Genomic DNA, 22,727 nt, shown 5'->3' on the forward strand with positions numbered 1-22,727 from the left:
ACACAATCCATAGCGGTTACAATTGCTGTTGTAGGAAAATTAACCATTAGTTACTTGATGTACCTTGTGTACATCAAGTACAGCCAGATGTACCCAAGTTTAGAAAATAGCCTGCTGAATTGTGCCAACAAATAAGAAAACCAAGCTTGCAAGCCTATATGCCAAGCCCCCCTGGCGCTGGTGTTCCGGGTTTTGATTAAGAGTATTTATTTGGCAGTCTCTAGGTTTAGATGTGTAACAGGACATGATCCACCCACTCTCCACATCTGGCTCCAAGGGAAAGAAACGTGCACTTCTGGCTGATAGCCACAGAACTATTAATGAAGTCCTCACACCGCTCTAACAATGACTGTGTGGGCGCTCTTTGTTTAGGAGGGGATGGCAGCTTCTATATGAGGTTAAAATAATTGAATTAACTAGATATTCTTAACAAATGTGGATATACACAAACATGACAGGATAGATGCGTGAGACAATGTTTTTTGTTATTTATGTCGCAATGTCTAGTTTACTTTACTTTCGTATTTTTGAGACATATTTAGGCTATATAAATACACCTATAGTGTGGATATGCCGATATAATAAAGGCTATCATTTATTTATTCAGCCAGAAGGTGGCAGCAGAGACGATCTCGCTGCAGAGCACAGCTCTGTTACACATTAAATGAAAGTTACACCATAAATAATCCAATCAACATGGCTTAAGAAAATTATCATGTTTTTTTCCATCCAGTTAATTTTTACCTTTTATCATTCGGTGTGTTGAAATGCTACATTTGTGCAAGATATGTATTATTGTATATATTCCAGAAAAACGTGCATGACTTTCTCAAACGTAATGCAAGAAGCCGTAGAACTAGGCCACTAGACACAAGGTGCATTTTCAAGACGCATAGGCTTTCAGCGACAAAGTAAGTTAAATGAGTGAGTCTCCTTATTGGCCGAGCGAGGTCCTTTAAGGATCATCAACACTCTGGCGCAGCTATGTTCATAAGCATAGAGCACGGGGGGGGGGCATGTCGTTATAGGCCCATGTCGTCAGTATAGGCCCATAACGTTATAGGCATATTCCATTTGCGGGAAAAACACTATGTCTTTTTAAAAGTCGTTTCATGAGTGATCACCTCTTTACTGGAGCACAGGACGGGAACACCACAGAGCCTTCTGAGCGCTTCAGATCAAACCGTCTTCAGCAGATTATTCTCACGGCCAGGTGGTTTTGGAATAACTCGCATCGAATTAGTCCGCTTCATTAGGCCTAACAACTCCGAAGGACTTGAATTCATATACCGGTTTTTTTTATTTATTATGGAAACGAAACCATCGGGTTATTCAACGAACAATATGACCGGGCCACATTGGGTGCTATTCTGTAAATGCTTATTCGAGGTGAGGTGAAGAGGCCTATTTAAAAGAATCATTCACAGGCCTATGATGCGGTTTATGTCAGCTGGTCTGGTCATCAAAGCTCTTTAGTTATCGAAGTTAGCTCAGGGATTTATTTATTTATATTTGTATGGGGGGAATAATGGGAGACTAGTGGCAAGTACTGGAGAGTTTGGATGGTAATAATTTAGCATATTCAGCCTAATAAAAATACAGTCATTACACGTTGAAATGTAAAACAATTAAAACCCTTGTTCAACAAATTGGAAAAGGTCATTGGATGACCCTATTCTCATCATGGTTTGAGGCCTTGATCTTAAACATCAAAGCGATTGTCTAAATAAAAGCATGTTATTCCTCTAATGTATACCTATCTGAAATGCCAGCCTATTTATTAGGCTGAAACGATGTAATCCCCTCTTTCTTGTAACCTATGTGCATGTGGTCTGTACATGTCATTAGGAATTCGGGAAAGATGTTCCGAATTGAGGCTACGTTATTTTCACAAATGTATAAAAGTGAGGCAAGATTTTCAGACGAATAGCCAAGAAACTTTGATGTGTCCATTAGTTTGAGCTTAAGTAGGCCTATTTGGGAGATCAGATAACAACAGTCATTTAAGTCCTATCTCGGGTGACTTCTGAGATTCTCCTGGTCCGCCCGGGGCTCTGCAGCTCTTAGAGGGTGGGATTACTGCACCTTGTGCTGCTTCTTCCCTTATTGCAAAGAATGTTTCGGCTTGTTAAATGCTCACGTCATTCTGTAACCTAAATATCTCTTCCAGAAAACCATATATTAGTTCAAATTAATCAAACTGATGTCCGCCTATGATCCCTTAAAATAAATATGTGAGAGTAACAAATCATAGAAAAAATGGTGTCCGTTTGTTTATTTCAATAAAAATATAGCCTACATAATATAAATGTCAGACTTCTTTTTTGTCGAAAACTTTTCAAAAGTTGCCCATACAGGACCCTAGCCTATTAGTGTCTTTTGTTATTTTAATAAGGTGGGGTGGGTAGGCCTCTCACATTGTAGGCTACTATAGGACTCCTTTGACGTCTCAGGTATGGGCCCTATGATGCACGCCAGGGCGCATGCGCGCCGTGTAGCCACCAGGTGAAGGGAGCGTCGACCTCCAGACTCCACAGTTTGCACTCGTTCGTTGCGCCGCGCTGGATTTACTGCAGCAGCAGCCTTTCACATGTCTTTACTGGAGCGGATTGACTGGAGGGTGAGTTCGTTTGTTCTTCCCGTTTCAATGTAGCCTAATATAAGTGTAACGATTGCCTTGCATGCTATTATCTGTTCTAACGCCTCCGAAACAATATTTATTAATCACATAATCTATCGATCGTCGGGGATCAATACGAACGCTGGCGACAGTCACTTATAAATTGCTCAAACACTGCCGAAAAACTACAAAACTATTAAATATTCGGCCAAAACTACAGAATAGGCCTTCTTATAAATCAGCTTTAACTATAATTTTCTTAGTAAAGCACATTCTCCATTATTTTAATACGAAATTAAAAGTGAATGCAGCGCAGCACAGTGGTTAAGTTTAAGTCTAGTCCTATTTCTTCAACTTATTGATTGGTTCTTAAATTGATTGCATTGCATTATTGGTTATTTGACGCTTTAGCTGACCCAACATTAAGATCACATCTTTTTTTCTTCATTCGACCTGGCATGTCACCGTTTCATTTGAAACACCAGTTAAACGAAACGCCACTGCCCTTGATTGTCATTGAAGTGACACAAAGCGTTATTCCTCAGCTCTGTTAGAAATATAAATACGCGGCCAAGCGTGCCTAACCTGCTCTACATCCCGGGCCCCTGTGCCATCCCAACCTAAAAGATTATTTAATCAGCCAGCGTTTGTTTCTGCTTCAACTCACACCAGGGCAAGGACGCGCATCCTGCTCTAATCCAGTGCGTCTGTTCGTTGCAGGCTATGCATTAGGAAGTCGAACTCTTGTTTCTATCCAGCGGAGCCCCAGATCTTTGCTTGATGCAACAGGCTGCTCTGTCCTCCAGTACCGCAGCCCGCTCTCTAACGCAAACGTTCAGAAACCAGGGCCTGTACAGTCAGAAGTCAGGGCCTGTACAGTCAGAAGCCAGGTTCTTTATATTCAGGCGCCAGGGCCACATACAGGCCATTCAGTGAGATATTGCAATCCGATGATTTACAAATCTACTTTAGGAAGACGGTTTGTATTTTTCTTCATAAGGAGGAATCTCCCTAAAATACACTTCGGCAGGCAGTTTGCAAATCTTACATATAATAGGCCATATAAACCAATGATGTAGGCTATTTATTATTTTTGCTTTAATGTAAAATTCAGCCGGTAGATATTTTTTACTTTATTTTTGGTTTTGCTACACCTCTGATGCCATGCATATCAACGCTATAGCCTGCTTTAAAACGTTGTAAAACCAACCAAAAATGTTAGGCCTCATAAAGCCTGACGGGGAAGTGATGTTTAAGTGAGAGAGAATAGCGAGAGAGAGAGAGCGAGAGAGAGAGTGAACTTTTTTACATTATTTACACAAAATAAGGCTTTTTTGACATTCTCCGTAGAAAAAGTATATACGATTGATAACATAATAATAATAATAATAATAATAATAATAATAATAATAATAATAATAATAATAATAATAATAATAAACCATTGTGATAATAATACCAATCATTAAAATAATAATAAGAGTAGGATACAAATTCCCAATAATAACTGCTATTCCCCCCCTTTTACGACAGCATGCCTTTATGTTTCCCTGTCTCCACTCATGATAAATACATGCGTCGACTCTCGCGCTCCGACGTGCAGGCGGACAGGCCGTTTATTGGCCCGCTCGTCAGGCGATAACCAATCGACACGGTTTTTCATTTTCATTTTTCAATGACATCATCACAGAGTGGTGACGCCCCCATAAATATACCTACAGTAGGAGCCTCTGCCCACGCTGCACCAGGGCTCACAGAGTACATGGAGGACTTGGAGTCTTGATCGTCGGACTGAACATCACGACTTTGTCCGAAAGAGGGAGTCGAGCTTCTTATATGGGGACGCCTGAACCTCGTATCCAGTACACGACCACGTCTACCTTATCGGGTGGAGATACTGGGCTCACACAGCAACTCTTTTCCTCTCCTAGTTCCTGAGCAGACCTATGTCTGTAAGCTGCCTGAACAGACGACCAGTTTCGGACGTCCCGTCAGTCATTGTTCCTCTTCAATCACTGAAAACGATCCGCATACCAGAGTGTGTTTTCATGATTTCCAGGAAGCGTTTCGTTGGGCTCTTGGATTAACTCGCTGACATATATTTTTTAAATAGGCCTACTTTTTGTTCCGCTGAGGTCTTTTTTTTTTTCTGTCAGTAACAATGTTGTGGAAACTGGCAGACAACGTGAAATATGAGGATGACTGCGAGGTAGGTTTGGATGGTGGGAATGAGAAATGTACGTCTTACTGAATGACATGATGTAACAACCGCTCAAAACGAACCAGAAGCATTGATTCGCCTTCGTCTCATACGAAGAATGTGTTTGGGAATTAGGCAAGGCAAGGCAACTTTATTTATATAGCACTATGTTGGCCCTATTAGGCCAAAATAGTGGAAATAATATAAATCCACCGTTTATAATGTGGAGTTGTGGAGAAGAGAGCCTGCAAGGATTTGACAGCGCTAAAAATCAAACTGCAATTGAAGGAGATATGGCCTCTCTGTCATGTGTCCACAGACAGTAAGGAACAGAACCAGGTCTACTTTAGCTTTTTAATTCAGGACCAACATCAATTATTTAATTATTATTATTATGATTATTATTATGACAATAATAATAGTAACAATTATTATCATAATAAAATCCATAATAATTACCATAATAGAATTCATAATAATTACAATAATAATGATAATAATAACTATATAGATATTATTATTAATATTAATAATAACAATCATAATAGGCTACTTTAGGCATTTATTCAATTAGATTAATTTAAAAAGTTTCGGCCTATTTTGTCAATATTTGTGCCTGTTAAGAACAGGGGTCCGATTTTAAAGTTGCTGCAGGTTAGTGCCAGCCATGTCGTCGACATATTTGAAGTAGGCCTACTTTTTATCAAACATTCTTCCTCTTGTTTCAGGAAAGACACGATGGCAGCAGCAACGGCAACCCGAGGCTGCCCCACCTGCCAGCCGTCAGTCAGCACCTGTACAGCCCGTCCCCCTCACTCTCACACTCGGCTGGCTCAGACTTTCAGCCCCCGTATTTCCCACCGCCCTACCAGCCCATCTCATACCCACAATCCAGCGACCCTTATTCTCACATCGACCCGTTCAACATCAACTCCATACACCAGTCCCAGTCGTCGAACCAGCAGCAGTCGTGGCCCGGTCGTCAGAGTCAGGAGGGCCTGGGAGCGCATCCCCGGAGCGGTCTGGCCAGTCAGATACTGGGCCTGGAAGGCGGTTCCTCGGGGATCAGGAGAGAAGGTTTCCGACGGCCGGAGTTGCTGCCTGCACACGTACACAACCTGGATTCTTCGGTGATTGGCGATAACATGGGGATGCACGAAATGGGCCATGGGCTAGATGATGTCCAGGTAAGCTATTTTAAAAAGAAAATGTAGCAAAGTGACGTAGTGATAGAGGAAAGCGACGTAGTAGGCCTACATACAATATAAATGTTGTGTATGCATAGATCTATATGTTATAAATATATTATTATTATAAGTAAAATGTTGTCTTAACTAATAATATTTAACAGTTATTGTGATTTTACGAATAATTCCAAAATCATACTTGTGTTTTGTTTTTATCAGCATGTAGATGACCACAGTATTATAATGGCAGACCAGACAGTAATTAAAAAAGGTGAGTTAATTTCTATGATTACATTTACTAAACTTCCAAACATGTATGTGTTTTGGGAAATTACCAGGAGGTTTATGTACACTTGATTATCTCTCAATGAGTAACAGAAACGGACAATGTATTGCAAGGATAATAACACAATAACAATACTTCCACAATCTATAACTAAAGATCTTGATTAGTATTTGTATTGTGGCGGGTCGGAACCTCCAGTTGGAGAGGAAGACAGCAGCATTGGTATATAGCTATCTGTGCTCACACTGCACAATGCTAATCCTCACAGCCACTAGTTGCACTTTAACTAAGCTCAGCTTGATCCGGAGTCTATGCCAAAGGTGTTTGAAAGGAAAGGCCCGTTCTGACAACAAGATCTTGAATGTGGAGCAAACTCGCTGCACTGACTCTATGAATACAAGGGGGAAAAGCCTTGGCTAATCCTAAGGTCGGCCGAGATGGCCATTTTGTAGCTGAAACCTGGAAGCATGGCTTGCAACGTTGCAAAACCAGCTTCTGGCGGGGTGTGGCATTGGGCTGTGCATGTCATGGACTACTCAACACTCCCGTCACGACATGAACTAAACTGGGCTGGAGGAATATTTGCTGTGAATGTCTTGTCATTAAAACTACAAATATGAAACGTCCATAAGAAAACTTGAGATGACGAGATAGATGTAGACGTAGATTGATAGATGTATGATCATGGATAGACGACGGGTTTGTTGTGGGACACATCAACTGCTTGCTCATCTCATTTGCCTTGCTTGCGTGATTTTTGTCTCAGTATTAGGCTTGCGAGGGGGCAGGAACCTCGATCGCTTACAGAGGACATATTATCAGGGGGGCATTCTCGCGGGTGAGGACCAAGACAGCTGCTGTTGTTCTAGTGTGCGCTGTTGTTGTTGTTTGTTTGTGAAGTGATCTTGTCGGTGTATGGTTAGAGTTTACACACACACACACACACACACACACACACACACACGGGCACACGCACACGCACACACACACACACACACACACACACACACACACACACACACACACACACGTATATGTGAGCATGCATGCACCAACATACACACACAGACACTGGGATCTGAAAAGTAGGGTTGAATGACTGAATACATAAATGGCCTACAGATCAGGAGAAGATAGAAAAGCATGGTTTTGTGCGGTTGATTAGATAAGGGAGACTTTTGTGTGTGTGTGTGTGTGTGTGTGTGTGTGTGTGTGTGTGTGTGTGTGTGTGTGTGTGTGTGTGTGTGTGTGTGTGTGTGTGTGCATGTGTATGCGTGTGTGCAAGTGAGTTTGTGTGTGTGTGTGTGTGTTTGTGTGTGTGTCTGTGTCTTCGTCGTGTGTGATTGAGTGTATGCTTGTGTGTAACGATGGAATTTAAGCTCTTCAAACATTAGGAGTTCTTTGCTTGGAAACCATAAATCTCCAAAAGATTGATGGACCCAGTTTTTCCAGTGCAGGACTCATTTGTGTTTTAAAGAAACACAGATGCAGCAGTCGATATAACTACTATTTCTACAAAATCAACAACACTTTTAATGTTAGAATTGTGCAGCAAATACCAATGTAAACACCAATGGACAAAATGGAAACAGAAACTTTCCTGGTCAGGCTATTTTAATTAACAAAAAACACGTTCCTCTTCACGCTGCATTCCCCATCGCCGGAACTACGATCCATTACATACTTAACTTGCTTCACAGTTAGAAATAAAGCCAGTAATATATATATAACTAATAGAACTGCTCCCTTCTCAAGGGAACCGTGGGGAAGTCAATCACCTAAACGCCTTTGTTGGTCCATCTCTCTAGGTCCCGTTGCTCTGCCCAAAGGCAACGCGCTGGGCCTGCCCTTCCAGAAGGACACCCTGCTGGGCATGGTGTCCAACCCCACCGAGGTGTTCTGCTCCGTGCCCGGCCGCCTCTCCCTGCTCAGCTCCACCTCCAAGTACAAGGTGACCGTGGCCGAGGTGCAGCGCCGCCTCTCGCCCCCAGAGTGCCTCAACGCCTCGCTGCTCGGGGGAGTCCTGCGCAGGTCAGAGTTCAAACTCACTGTCTCACTCACTGATTCATGTGTTGTTGTTGTTATTGCTGTTGTTGTTGTTGTTGTGGCTGAGATGAGCCATTCAGCCCATCGTCCTTGGAGAGAATCATCTGAGCCATTCGTTCATCGTGTCCTTTCCCTCGAATGGAAACACGTTGGGAACAAATGTTCGAAAAAACATGTTTTCTTTCTCTTGACCAACCTCGTTGGTTTGATGTTGTTGTATAAATATTTGGTTGTAATGACAATGATTGTTCTGTAGTTGTAGATACAGATTGACTCAAGTAATAATGGCAAATACTGGTTCGGTAATTTGAAGGAACATTGCTAGCAACAACAGCTTTGCTAGAAGTGTTGTTTAGTTACTGTTAATGGTAAATTAATAGTCCAAATTGGAGTTAAACTCTGTTATATTAGGGATCAGATCTAAATGATGAGTAACATTTTTTTTTTTGCTGTTCTGTACACTTTATTTCAATGTAGTTGGGGAAAATGATTTTTTCACTTGAAGCATAGTGTAGCTTATCTTCTCTGGCTCATCACTTTTGTCTGTGGCGGTTCGCAACGTACTTTTGTATGTTCTGCAATTTTGTCTCTCCTTGTATTCTTTTGGGATGGCTTGTTTACATCAAAGCAGCGCTGCATCAAGCCGGGGAGGGCTTTTTCTGCTGTGTACTTTCATTCTGTTTTGGTGTCGGGTGAGGCTGGCCCGTCCTCACGGGGGGTTCAGAGGTTCTTATTGTGCTGGGAGTGCAGGTTTGACACTTCCCATGTGTTTCCTTCTGAAAAATCTGTAAAAAATAGTGACACGCACATGAGCACACACACGCAGACACAGACACACACACTGACACAAATCGGGGTAGATTTAATGTAGGTCATCGCAGTGGGCTGTGTGGGTAGCAGAGAGGGGGGAAAGAGAAAAGGGTGATGGTGTGTGTGCGTGTGTGTGTGTGTGTGTGTGTGTGTGTGTGTGTGTGTGTGTGTGTGTGTGTGTGTGTGTGTGTGTGTGTGTGTGTGTGTGTTTTGGCCCCCCCCAGAAGATGCTCCCTCTGTCCCCCGCCACGACGATATTGGGGGGGGTCGGGGGTTAGCGGTGTCAGTCATGCGGAAAACAAAATAAGTAATGGCAAGAAGGGATTTCCAGTGTTCCAGTATGTGCACGCGCAATCATGTGTGTGTGTGGCTGTGCGTGTGTGTGGCTGTGTGTGTGTGGCTGTGCGTGTCTGTGTGTGTCAGCGGCGAAGAGTTTGTTTGCATTAGATTTATATGGTTTCTTAAATGTATGATGCGAGTTCCTTCAGGGATGAAGGCTCTGGGCGAGGCTCTGCCCCAGTGATTCTAAGCACAATACACTCAGGAGATTGGACTGATGGCTGGGAGTGGTAGTGACTCCCTTTATCTCTTTATCTCTCTGCCAGAAACTGCACTGACAAACTGTTTGTGTATCTATCTATCTATCTTTGTATTTTTTTTTAATAATCAATCTGTCTTTCTGTCTTTCTATCTATGTGTCTGACTGTCAGTCTATTTGTCCGTCCTATTGTCTGTCTATTTGCCTGTCTGTCTGTAGCACTTTATAATAAATGTGCAGCAGTAAGAAACTTTTAGTAAATAGTGAATTTATCATTTATAAAGCCTTAAGATGATTATTTAAAAACGATTTACAATGTTTTAATAAAAACAGACTTTGTAAACAATTAATAAGGCTGCAATTCAGATTTGTTCAGGTAGTAAGAAAGCATTTGGAAAGTTTTTTAGTCCTAAATTGAGGATTATCTATGACTTACTTCTTGTTACTACTTTTTATATCTGGTAATGCTGCAATGGTACCTGACGCAGTTCCAGTTTTTAATTCATGATATGCTTAGTGAGGCACCTCACTTTAATTGAGCTTCCACAAAAGTCTTACATGTAGCTTTCTAAGTACCTCAATTGATTAATTCCCCTGTTAAATGTAAATTATAAATGCTTCGTAAGGTACAGATAATCCTCACTTGAGGTTACCTCACACAAAAGTAGTTAACTAATGCTTTCTAACTCTGTGAACAAATCATGAATGGCAGCATTTTCAAGTGTTTATTGAGCATCATTATGTAAAACATCCTAAATAATGTGTTAACCATCAGATTACACTTTAAAAGCAAACTTATGAACGATTATCTCATTACCTGAATAATATTTTTTTTAATGCTTATGAAATGCTTCCGACTGGGTATTAACGTATGAACAATGCTTTGTAAATAATGAAAAGCTTAAAAGTTGCAGTTATTCTACAATGCTACCCATCTGTCTGCCTGTCCGTCTGTCTGTCCATCTATCCATCTCTGTCCATCTTATAATGACTAGCTCTCTGTAATAAAAATCAATCCTTATCAATCACTGAACAGCATGTTGTCTTCCTCCTCTTCTTCCATCTCTGCAGGGCCAAGTCAAAGAACGGAGGGCGTTCTCTGAGGGAGAAGCTGGACAAGATTGGCCTCAACCTGCCAGCCGGCCGGAGGAAAGCAGCCAACGTGACCCTGCTCACCGCGCTAGTCGAAGGTACGGGGACCAGCGCTCTGCTCTCTGTTGTTGGAATGCTGCCCGCTGCACTGTTGTTGAACTGGGCGAACATCACGTGTGCAGGGACCTTTTATTATTTTCCGTTGCATGATTCACACTTAAAAGTGCATCGGGACTGGGCTTTAAGTTCCTTTGGTATCAGCTGTATCCATGGAGATTCCCGTGAGTCACGTTGTTTTGAGTCACGGTGGATCGGGCTGCACTTTGAAGGCGTGGTGCTGGGTGCTTCTTGTCTTTGACTATCGAAGACAGCGCTTGCATAACCGCGTGTGACTCGCTGTGGGGCGTTCTGCTTTATTCTACTCTGCGGAAGGCCTACCAGGAGGAAGAGCTTAGAGCAAATAACGTTTTTTGCTTAGCAACGATGCCAAGTTTTGAACATGAACATTTCAGGGTAATACAGCCTACCTGAGGAGTGGGGAGTGAGGAGTGTGTGAGTCACTTGATTAAAAAGGGCCTCAAATTTGACTTTGTTCATAAAATATGTCCCGGGTTGTTCGTACAGTACAGCACAATATAGCGGGGACGTTTGACGTAACACCACGTCTGTTAGCCGCCAACAACGGGGGAAGCTTCGTCGCAGCTCCACTGCACATCGGCTCGGTGGTAATATCACTTTAATCACAGCCACCTGCCCTCGGGCTCAACATGAATATTCCCTCTTCCCCTATGCATGTCTAATCTTCATAAAACGGACCGATGGTTCTGAGCAGGAGAATGACTCGGGGCCCATATTATTTAGAGACCTTTAAAGCTGTATTAAGGCTTGTTATCTGGCGTAGGACTTGGCCGAGAGGCTGCGCTGACCTTAAAGCTTGTGCGGCTGCAGTCCAGCCAGTGATGCACACACGTCCATCAATACGCCATGCAGATGCCGAGGGCAGCCTTTGCATTTATTCGCATAAGCCTATTATGACCGTGCAAGTGAAGTCGCACCACAGCTTGTTGGGGGGAGAGGGGGGGCGGGGGGGGGGGATACATATTCATCTCACAAGCAGCAGCCCCCCCACCCCCCCCCCCCCTCCCCACCAACCACCACTCTCCCCTTGAGCTAGAGTGTTGAGAACAGCTGATTAAAGTGTGTTGCTCAACTGCTTCTCTTGATGTGCATGAATGCCGCCTTATGAATGTGTGCTTGTGTGTTTGTGGTTGGTTGTGTGTGAGTTTGGGTGTGTGTGCGTGCGTGCGTTTGTCTGGTGTGTGTGTGTGTGTGTGTGTGTGTGTGTGTGTGTGTGTGTGTGTGTGTGTGTGTGTGTGTGTGTGTAGGGGTTGGTGTGTGCATTTGGGTGGACATCAAAATAGCCTTGCTATGTACTGTTGTACTGCACCCAAATGAATGACATCGGTATTTTGTCTGCGTTGTTGCCAGGCACTTGGCTCTCCTCTTAATAGCTTATGGTCTGGTTCTGTATAATTACTCTCAGTTTATTCATGTGTTCATTCATTAATTCAGTCACACATCCGGTCATATGTAGTCTTCTTAATTATTTTTTTCCAGTATCAGCTGTGGTTTCCCACAAGTTTCCTTCACAGTGCAGAACTCACTGTTGATCTAGAAACAATTGAGCTTGCAGAAGTACATTTATCTTTTCTTAGCTTTGTTTTATCTCTCTGTGTTTGAACGCATTTCCTCAATTCTCATCGGTCCTTTTTTTCATTAGGTGAAGCTGTTCATCTCGCAAGAGACTTTGGATACGTGTGTGAGACGGAGTTCCCGGCAAAAGCCATAGCTGATTATCTGGGCAGACCTCATGTGGAGCGTAACGAAGTCAACTCTCGCAAAAACATGCTCCTCGCAGCCAAGTAAGTTTCCAGCTCTCAGTAACTCTACAAACGAAATGCCTGCATCTTTTGCTTATAGCAACAAAAAAGTATATAATGATCACCATAATCAAGCAAACATGCAGATTGATATGCTTTGGAGTCATCTGCATATTCAATCCACCTTCTAACTATTGTTTTGTGAACGTTTTTTGGTTTCATGATTTTAAAACCCAGTTTGCATCTCAGCCTCATACCGTGCTGTTTTGACCCCCTCTCTCAGGCAGATCTGCAAGGAGTTCACCGACCTGCTGACCCAAGACCGCTCACCCCTCGGCAACTCTCGGCCGGCCCCTATCCTGGAGCCGGGCATCCAGGGCTGCCTGACCCACTTCAGCCTCATCACCCATGGCTTCGGCTCGCCCGCCATCTGCGCCGCCATGACCTCGCTGCAGAACTACCTGAACGAGGCCCTGAAGCAGGTGGACAAGATGTACCTGAGCTCCGGCAGCGACACCCAGGGATCCTCCGACAGCGGCGGCAAATCCACCGACAAAATGGAGAAGCACAGGAAATGAGAGAACCTCCAGGCAAAGAGAACTCTCCCTCTCTCTCCCTCTCTCTCCCTCTCTCTCTTTCTCTCTGTCTCTCGCTGTCTTGCCCCCAGAAAAAAAGAAATGAGGAGATTAAATCGACTCTTACCTAATACTTTCTTGGTCCCTGCCCTGTCTGGACGATTGAAAACAAAAAAATAACATGTTCCCCGTATAGTATTGTTTTTGGGTTGGTCCTTTTTTGTGGTTTTATGAAAACAGTTTTTTTACTTTTGATGTATTGGAGTATTGGAGTGTCATCCTTTTGAGTTCACGCTGTGTTCAAACCGAGTCATTTTAGTGAGGCGACTGGTGCTGAACGGTTCGCGGACTTCCTGCTTCCTGTTTAGAGTTTAAACCAACCCAAACCACCATAAAAAGAAAAACTAAAAAGATACACAGACTTTACACATCCAAGGAAAGAGGAAAACAGTGGCTGTGCGGCCGGGACACTGACGCCACAGACATAAGAACGGGGTTATGCTGACCAAAGGAGGGAGAAAAAAGAGAGAGAGAGAGAGAGAGAGAGAATGCAGACTTTGTCGTTGTCTTTCTTCTCCCTAGAGGAAACCATTTCTTTTGAGGATTCACCATGTCGGCCATGTCTGTGAATTCCTCTATGCATCCCCCCAGTCTCCCCCTTCTCCCCCCCGTCTCCCACCACTGCTCACCCTGTCTGGAGGCAAATCCACTGATTTCCTGTGTGTCTTCCGCAGTGGTCGGATCCCACTGGATTTTCAAAAAAGACTCCTTTTATATGGGAAAAAACCAGAGATGAAAATCTGATTAGTTTTTGCTCTTTTTTTTTTTCCTTAAAAAAATACAAAGACTCTGAAACGGGTCCAGTGTTATTGTGAGTCGTCATTGGGAGTCCGCTCGGATATCGCTTTTGTAGGCTTTAATAAAAGTTATGGAGTTAATGACATGTTCGTCTGCCTCTTACTGTCGGTCATTGTATGATATAAGGAGAGAAGAATGTGAGCCCTTTCAGTGTTTATTTGATTTCTAAAGCATAGCAATACTTTTATTTTTCCTTAATCATGAAACCACTTTGTAAGACTGCATAGACGTTGGGTGTGCTACCATGTTAGGTATCCCTTAGTACTGAACACTTCCATGTTGTATATCCAACAACCACAAGCCAATTCAATCCTTCCAGCATGTATGTTGTGAGAATGTTTGTGTAAATGTAAATATTCCTTTCTTTTGGAAAAAAAAAGTGTTTTTAATTCAATATTGAAAAACAAACATAGGATTTTATCCATTGTCTTTCCTGAATGTAAATACTTTCTAATTTATGTTGTAATTTAATGGGTTGTGTAAATACTGGTTTCATTTGGGTGTCTGGCTTCACTTTTTATGATGTGTTCAACTTTTATAAATGGGTTAGTTTTTTATCACGTCAAGATTAGAAAGTGGGTATTATATGCTTTTTTGAAAATGTGTAAGAAAAAAAAACATTTTAAATATAACAGGAAAAAAAAACGAATAAAAGACCCAACCCTGATTGTGTGATTCTGGGAATTTGTGAATTTGTTTTACACCCATACACACGTGCAGACACGCACACCACCCCCACACACACACCAGCCCACACACACCCACACAAAGACACACACACATACATATAAACCACGCACACACACACACACACACACACACACACACACACACACACACACACACACACACACACACACACACACACACACACACACACACACACACACACACACACACACACACATGAACGCATCCAGACTCAAGCCCTAAAATCGTGCATTACCCTTCCCTTTGCTATTGGCTTGGAGAAGAGCTGTGTATCCTTTTGTTAGCAGCGCTTCACAGATGACCATCATGTGTTGGAAGATCTTCCTATTAATACCAGGCGTGGAAACAGTGGCCTCCATTATCTGCTCTTTCTTCAGCTGAGAGGCCAAAAACGGGTCAAGTGATTTGAGCGATGCCGCTGAGTTGCAAACAAAAGCAAAGAAAAATAAACAAATTTCATGTTCTGTATTCATGGATATACTTTTCATGGCCAAGGCTTCCGATTTTGTGTTGGTCCTTTACGGTTACCTTTGCGTGTCCTCTCAACAGGTGTATTCTAGCATGTTATTAATTCCCCCCCCCCTCAACACACACACACAAGCACACACATCTGACGTCAAGAGTGTAAGGTCACATGCTGCATTTTCGCAGCCCGCAAAGGTCAAGAGCTTTGATGTGCCAGCGAGAATAGAGACGGTTACACAATTTGGATGGACTTAACATGTCAGGCAAGATTGCTTAATCACCACTTGTGAAGCCCATCCCTGCTAATGCTGTGCACCTTTCTTTGTTTGTGTTTGAGGAACTCACAACAGAAGCTCTTTATACAGCTCTTTCCACTCCAACTGCTGGAGTCCCCGACACGTAAGTGCATGTTCGCGCTGGGACACAGAACTGAGATTCTGGGGGGGGTGGGGGGGGGTTAATTAAAAGCTGCACAGTATATATACGGCATTCACAAGACCAGTATAAAGTTCCACTGTACTTAGAACATAACACACATATTGTGTTGATGTGCCAAAATGTCAGCACATACATCCGATGATACTCAAATGATACTCAAGCCCTTTCATCTCTCTTAGTCCCCCCCCCCGACACGGCCTCTCTATGTAAAAAGGAGGAGGAGGAGAAGGAGGAGAAGGAGGAGGAGGTGGAGGAGGAGGAGGAGGAGGAGGAGGAGGAGGAGGCGGAGGCGGAGGCAGAGGAGGAGGAGGAGGAGGAGGAGGAGGTGGAGGAGGAGAAGGAGGAGGAGGAGGAGGAGGAGGAGGAGGAGGTGGAGGAGGAGAAGGAGGAGGTGGAGGAGGAGGAGGAGGTGGAGGAGGAGAAGGAGGAGAAGGAGGAGGAGGTGGAGGAGGTGGCGGAAGCACCTGCATCTGAGTGGAGTGTGTCATACTCAGGTAGTTTTGGTAGCTCCCCCCCCCCCACCCCCACCACCCCAGCTCTGCAGAACCTGTCTAACCAGACCTGTCAGGGTTTATGGTGTGTTGCACCACGGCCAGCGGTTAGCCCTAACTGCCTTCGCTTGCTCAGCCCGGCTCACTCAGGGTGCTGAGAGAGGAGATAATAGGAGGAGGAGCAGGAGGTGAGGGAGGGAGAGGAGGAGGAGGAGGTGCAGGAGGAGGTGACAAGACAAGGTGGATGGGCGAGGAGGAAGTGGACGAAGACTGAGGGGAGGTGGTGACAAGATAAGGTGTTGTCGTGCAGGTGGAGGTATCAGGAGGCGCGAGGTGGGGAAGAGAAGTGAGAGGGACGAGCCTTTGATGACCGGTTGGACGCGGTTGAGACACAGAGCTTCTGCGTCTGTGACATTTTGTCTGAAGTCATTGACGTTCCTTACTGTTGTTTGTTTGTCTCTCTCTCCCTCTCTCTCTCCCTCTCCGACGGCCACCTATCGTGTCAGTGTGTGTCACTCCGTAGCAGTGCTTTGTTATGAACCTGTAGCCGTGAGCGGATTCTGTTTTAACTTCCACATTTCTTATTGTCTGCAGATAGGATCCCTTCGAGCTAGGTTTTGTCTTTCGTATGGTCATCTTGACTGAGTTAACGTTTAAATCAATCACCTCACTTCCTCAGCGATGCGTCGAAGTAAAGATATATACGAAGTTAACACTAAGCCCAAATTTAAATATTATCCGTAAAGTATAATAATGCTGTTCACATTGTGATTGTAATGTCCTGCACTGATACCCACGTCTGGTTTCGCTAATAAGTCCTTAATACCCCTGAAGAGTGATGGGCGCGATGGTGATCCAGTTTTTCTGGTTTCACCTCAAAATGAATGCAACGGAGCGCCTAATATGCACTTGCAAGTCACTGTAGGGAATTTGACTTTGCAGCTCACAATGAGTATGTAAGTATCCAGTATCTACTGCAGCTTAAGTGTGAGTGGTGAAACAGGGCTTTAGTGTACTAAAGCTCCAACTTTAAAGGTCATGTTCCCATTCATGAAACAACTACGCAAGATTACTATGATACTGTCCTTTATTTTCCTGTAACATACTCCTAACAGCCACCATACTGAAAATGTGGAGCAGATCACACACCTACACTCACACAGATACACATACGCAGACACACACAAATGCACACAAACACACACAGGTTTCTCTCTCTCAATGGTGGGACCTCGTGAGTCACCACTTCTCGCTAGACACGCCTAATAAATCAAAAAAAAAAGACAAAAATATTACATTCGAATGCAGGCTTCGACTTGCTCTGCTTACTGATTTTTTTTAAACAAATCTTATGCTTTCATTTATTACTTCATTTTTTTATATCTGACATGCTAATACATCATATACATATCATATTTTGATGTCATGGTGTTGCCCTAGGCGACTTGTCATCTCTGGATCCTGGAGCTGGCATCCTCTGTGGTTCGTGCTCTGACTGCCTCCGTGACCATCCTATGGAGGTCAGAGAGGTCAGCGGTGTGTTTTTACTTTGCTTCATTAGTAGAAGGTTGTTTAGGAACACATGAAGGTAATCGACCATCTGGCAGATGAAGCAGAAACCAATACATACATACATACATCAGGCATACATGCAAACATATATACATATGTACAAACATACATATAAACATACATAAATACATACTGTACATAAATTCATACGGACATAATACATACCTACATGCATACATACATACATACACTGTAAATATATATTTACATTAATACATTCATACAAGCAAACATAATTACACACTGTACATAGATAAATATAAACAAACAAACACACATACATATAATCATACAAACATACACATACAAACAAACATACAAACAAACATACAAACAAACATACATACACAGTGTCCACACACACTAACACACACACAAACACACAAGCAGTCCAGAACAACCATAGTGTTCATGCTGTACATCCAATACGTATGCCATGTACTGCCATGTTCCCAGGTATTTAGCTCATTTTCGCCCAGGCCATTTAGCTCACTTCCTTTCAACAAATGCCTCCTCAATCTGGTGCACATTAGTGCTCATTTGCAGTTTCTCTAATCGTTGCTTGCCGCGCTACTCGCCGCTGAAACCACTTTATGAGTAAGGACGTGGTCTCCACATCCCATGTCACAAGTCACAAGTCATGTTCATTACAGTGGTTTCTTGTGCAGCAGCAGCAACCAGACGTTGAGGCATCCCCTGCAATGCCAGAATTGAGAAGACAAACAAAAGGGATGAAAATATGACGTGAGATTACTTTTAAAGTTTATTGACGTTTTTACGGAGAATTTATTGAGAGACACCGGAACGCTGTTCAAGAGGCTGCCACCTTTCTGTGTGTGTGTGTGTGTATGTTTGTGTGTGTGTGTGCTCATGGAAGGATCAACGAGGGCGCCGACATTATGAAGAGTAGGTAGGAGCCTAAAGTAGGAAGTGGAAAAGAGTGGAGGGTAAACACAAACAGGGGGCCGGGGGGGGGTGGAGGGGGGTTGTGGGGCAATTGGTTAGGGGGGAGGGGGTTGGTATGGTGGGGTCTTGAGCCTAATCCCTGTGGAAAATGTGGAAGAAATTAATCTAAATTACAAGGACGAAGCTAGTCTGGGGCTGAGGCTGTGTGTGTGTGTGTGTGTGTGTGTGTGTGTGTGTGTGTGTGTGTGTCTGTGTGTGTGTATGTGTGTGCACGTGCGTGTGTGTTTGTGTGTGTATATACATGTGTGTGTGTGTGTGTTTGTGTGTGTGTATGTGTGTCTATGCGTGTGTGTGTGTGTGTGTGTTTGTCTGTGTGCGTGTAGGTGTGGTTGTGTGTGCATGTTAATATGTGTGTGTGAGGGTGTGTGTGTGTCTGTGTGTGTCTCTGCATGTCTCTGCATGTTAATGTGTGTGAGGGTGTGTGTATGTGTGTGTGAGTGCTGTGTGGGGGGGGACACTGGGGGATAAGGGACTGTACTTGGTGGGGTTGGTTGGATGGAGGAGAGACTGGACGAGGCGCGAGAGGAGAGGGAACCACTGGGGCAGTGGGACTCACTGTTATTGGTTCTTCTCTCTCTCCCGTCTTTGTTCTGTTGTTTTTTTGTCTTGTTTCTGTGTGTGCGTGTGTGTGTTGTTCTTTTCCTTTTTTGTTCCACTCTGTCCTCATCCTGTGGGAATGTGGTGGCCTGCGCTGCTTCCTCCCCCCGCTTTGCCCAGAGAGACCCCCTGCCCTACCCCCCCTGCCCTCCCCCCTCCCCCCTCCCTCCCCCTCCCCCCCCCCCCCCTGCCCTCCTTCCGGCCCTCCCGGATTCAATCAATTAACCCGCAGTCCAGCCTGTACTTATGAACATAACTGTAATAGACCTCCCCCACTCCCCCCCACCACCAATCAGCCAACCTCTCTCCCTCTCCCTGTCCCTCTCCCTCTGTCTCTGTCTCTGTCTCTGTCTCTCTCTCTCTCCCCTCTCTTTCTCTCTCTCTCTCTCTCTCTCTCTCTCTCTCTCTCTCTCTCTCTCTCTCTCTCTCTCTCTCTTTCTCTCTCTCTCTCTCTCTCTCTCTCCTCTCTCTTTCTGTCTTGGTACAGACAACAGATGTCAAGGTTTCTCAGGGAACTCGCTCCTCTTCGCTAGCTCTCTCAGTCCGTGCCACATTGCTGACGTCCCCCCCTCCCCCTCAACCCCTCCTGCCCTCCCTTCCCCACTACTCCACAAGTTTTTTTTTTAATGAAAACTGTGATTTGCCGCTAAAAAGACAGAACAATAAATATTGCATTGCCCCCTCCAACTCTTTTCCGTTTACTTCTCTCCTCTCTTCTCTCTTCAGGTCTAATTTGTCCTGACACAAAAACATATAAATTACACAGGATGCACGATGCAGCGCATCTTCGGCTAAATAAAAAGCATCTGTGGTCTTTGTCGTCTAACGGACACACAAGCGAGTGTTGTTCACCTAGCCCAGAACACAGTAATTGGAACAAGCTGCTCAGTCAACAACAGCACTGTAAACACATGCTGTAGTAGTCTATACAGAACGTAGCTATCGTCAGAAGAGGTTAGCATTAACAGAGCTAATAGACTACAAGAATTAATGTTCTTCATCTGGTTTGTATAGGCCTTGGTTTTTGCCTTTATTAAAGGCTCAAGTGGAAATTAAATATTATTGCAGTTTACAAAATGGATACAGATGAGGGTGGTGAAAAAATTGTATTTCTCACGTATTTGTGTCATTGTAAATGTCACGATGGATTATGGGGGATTATTGATTTTGTGTAACGCTTTAGTGTTTGTCTTTAAGTAGCACATGGTGGGTTCCCAAGAAGCTGTGCTATTGGCCATCCTGGTCTGGTTGAGGTTAATACCACAGTCATGACCGTCCTTCACATTAGCATAGTTTGAGGGCTGGAGTCCTGTAAGAAACCACCTGCTGGTCTTCCAGTGCATCATGGGACAGCTTGTCGACCCCTACCGATGGTCCACCCTGAACAAATATGGATGCAGTGTCCACACTGCTTCAAAACAATATCCGATATTTGTTTAGCTTTGCAAATTATAAATATAATAAGGAAGGTATTTATAAAAAAAAAAATTGGATGCATGATTATAATGTTGATTTTAATGTTCATTATATATATATATATATATATATATATATATATATATATATATAAATAAAGAGAGAGAGTGATAATTAATCACTCTCTCTCAATTAAAAATGAATTTTACAACATACCAATAACACAATAGCAATAATGTTTATGCACATGTAAATGGCATCATCATTTGCCTGATTGGAATGGCAGCAGATCAATGTCCATTCTCACTTCTTTCCGAGTCACATGGTACAACCCACGCATGTCAACGCAAACCGAGGAGCCACGGCAAACCGAGGAGCCACGGCAGACACAGGGGACATCTGCACTAAAAGACCTTGTCAGTGCAGCCCTGACATCACACTTGCTTGTGGAGATCAAGCCCCTGTGTGTTGCCGTCATGAGACCCTGGTTGTGGCTGTTGTGCGACATGTCATCATACATAGTTGCAAGAACATGCGTTTATTGTTTTCCAGATCACATGGGGTCGTTTATATCTCTTTTCTTGGACCCCTGGAGCGACAGTTAGTACTGTGGTATGTGGTGTGGCTGATCAATTATTTGTTGCTTCTTAGGTCAGAGCAAATTGGACCAGAGACCGGGACCCCTGTTGCGGTTATGTGTGTTTCCTCACAACCAGATGCTTGAGAGCAAAGCATTTGCATCGCAGGCCTTCCGAGAAAGTCCCTTGCTAAATCACTCTTCCCTCGCGTCAATGATATACCATTAAACGTATACGATATTTGTTATTAATAAATAAATATATAGAGATATATATTTCTTTGCGTACAGTGTATCTGTGTGTGCACGCATGTGTGCATCTCCGTGTCCTCACTTGAGAGGCAGAATGCCTCTGGGCAAGGCACCAGCCTTTCTGGTTCAGCTAAAGGTAAGGCTCATTACTCTGTCCGTCCGACAGTCCCTAACCAGCTGTACTGCATGGTTGAACCCCAGGCCCCCGGGGGCTCTTAGGGCTCCGTGCTAATAACCATAGCATAGCACAGAGCAGAAAAATGCACAAATACAGACTTCTGCACTGCAGAGCAGCGGGGGGAAGGGTCAGGCTCTAGTATTAGAGAAGGAGAGGGGGAGAGAGAGAGAGAGAGAGAGAGAGAGGGAGAGACAGAGACGGAGAGAGAGGCAAGAGATATGTAGAGAGGCAGTCAAAAAAATTGGTTCTATTTCATCCGTTTTATTGTATTCATTTAGTTTTCACCAGAGAAAAATACTTAATCGTGTACGTAATCTTGACTCCAAAGAACTAAAGTAAAAGTTAAGTCGTTACTCTAAGTCAACGTTATGAGGCTTTTTTTTTAAGGGAACAAACATGTCCCCTGCAAAGACGCGAAAACAAAGCTAACTGCTAAATGAAACAAAGATACATATCTGACGAGGGAAAAGGGAAAATAGTAAACACGTGAAGCCAAAGCTGCCTTGAATGGATTTCTTTGACAGCAAATGCTTCCAGTATGGAGTGAATCATTGTAAAACCACATTCATTTCCTGCCTGTGTTTATCGAAAGGGGGATGAGATACAAAGCTGTCCAGACTTGTCTGCAGTGTGCCGGGCCGGCGTATAGAGTTGGAGATGCACAGCGTTTCCCTGCGAGGGGGCTGGATACACCTCCAGGCGGGCAGTGGAGCTAGTCCTAAGGATCACTTCACATTTGACAGCCCCATGGCTACTGGATGATGCGCTCGTGGAAATTATAAAATAGGCTGTTTATTTATTCCCGAGATTTATGATTTGAGCTTACTGATTATTATACATAGGTACCGTGGCCGATGGAATGTGAGTTTAGATTATTTTACGAGATTCTTTTCTTGTGTTTCTTGGAAGAAGTTTGAAAGCTTGAAAGTTTTAGCGCTTAGCTTTCATCCTTCTTGGTAGGATTATATCAAG

At 43.7% G+C, this 22,727-nt stretch overlaps 1 protein-coding gene across 4 annotated transcripts; it reads left to right on the forward strand.

Moving 5' to 3' along the window:
- The first annotated feature begins 2,519 nt into the window (after nt 1-2,519).
- Nucleotides 2,520-14,767, forward strand: tfap2c (transcription factor AP-2 gamma (activating enhancer binding protein 2 gamma)). Of its 4 annotated transcripts, none has more exons than XM_030375793.1 (8): nt 2,520-2,620; nt 5,549-6,007; nt 6,227-6,278; nt 7,060-7,131; nt 8,102-8,324; nt 10,759-10,877; nt 12,560-12,701; nt 12,943-14,767. In XM_030375793.1, the coding sequence occupies exons 1-8, from the start codon at nt 2,591-2,593 to the stop codon at nt 13,235-13,237; spliced, it is 1,392 nt and encodes a 463-aa protein (XP_030231653.1). In that variant the 5' UTR covers nt 2,520-2,590; the 3' UTR covers nt 13,238-14,767. The 4 variants fall into 4 exon arrangements, with proteins under 4 accessions (XP_030231653.1, XP_030231655.1, XP_030231652.1 ...); XM_030375792.1 differs by lacking the exon at nt 2,520-2,620 and adding an exon at nt 4,334-4,829; XM_030375795.1 differs by lacking the exon at nt 7,060-7,131.
- Nucleotides 14,768-22,727: the final 7,960 nt, after the last annotated feature.

The sequence above is a fragment of the Gadus morhua genome, chromosome 13 (genome assembly GCF_902167405.1).
Source record: "Gadus morhua chromosome 13, gadMor3.0, whole genome shotgun sequence".
Classification (NCBI taxonomy): Eukaryota; Metazoa; Chordata; class Actinopteri; order Gadiformes; family Gadidae; genus Gadus; species Gadus morhua.

Bases quoted from the DNA above. Each gene is read 5' to 3' on its own strand.
- tfap2c (XM_030375792.1), top strand. From the start codon at position 4,782: ATGTTGTGGAAACTGGCAGACAACGTGAAATATGAGGATGACTGCGAG. The intron at 6,008-6,226 runs GTAAGCTATTTT...TGTTTTTATCAG, and splicing joins ATGGGCTAGATGATGTCCAG to CATGTAGATGACCACAGTAT. The intron at 6,279-7,059 runs GTGAGTTAATTT...TTTTTGTCTCAG, and splicing joins CCAGACAGTAATTAAAAAAG to TATTAGGCTTGCGAGGGGGC.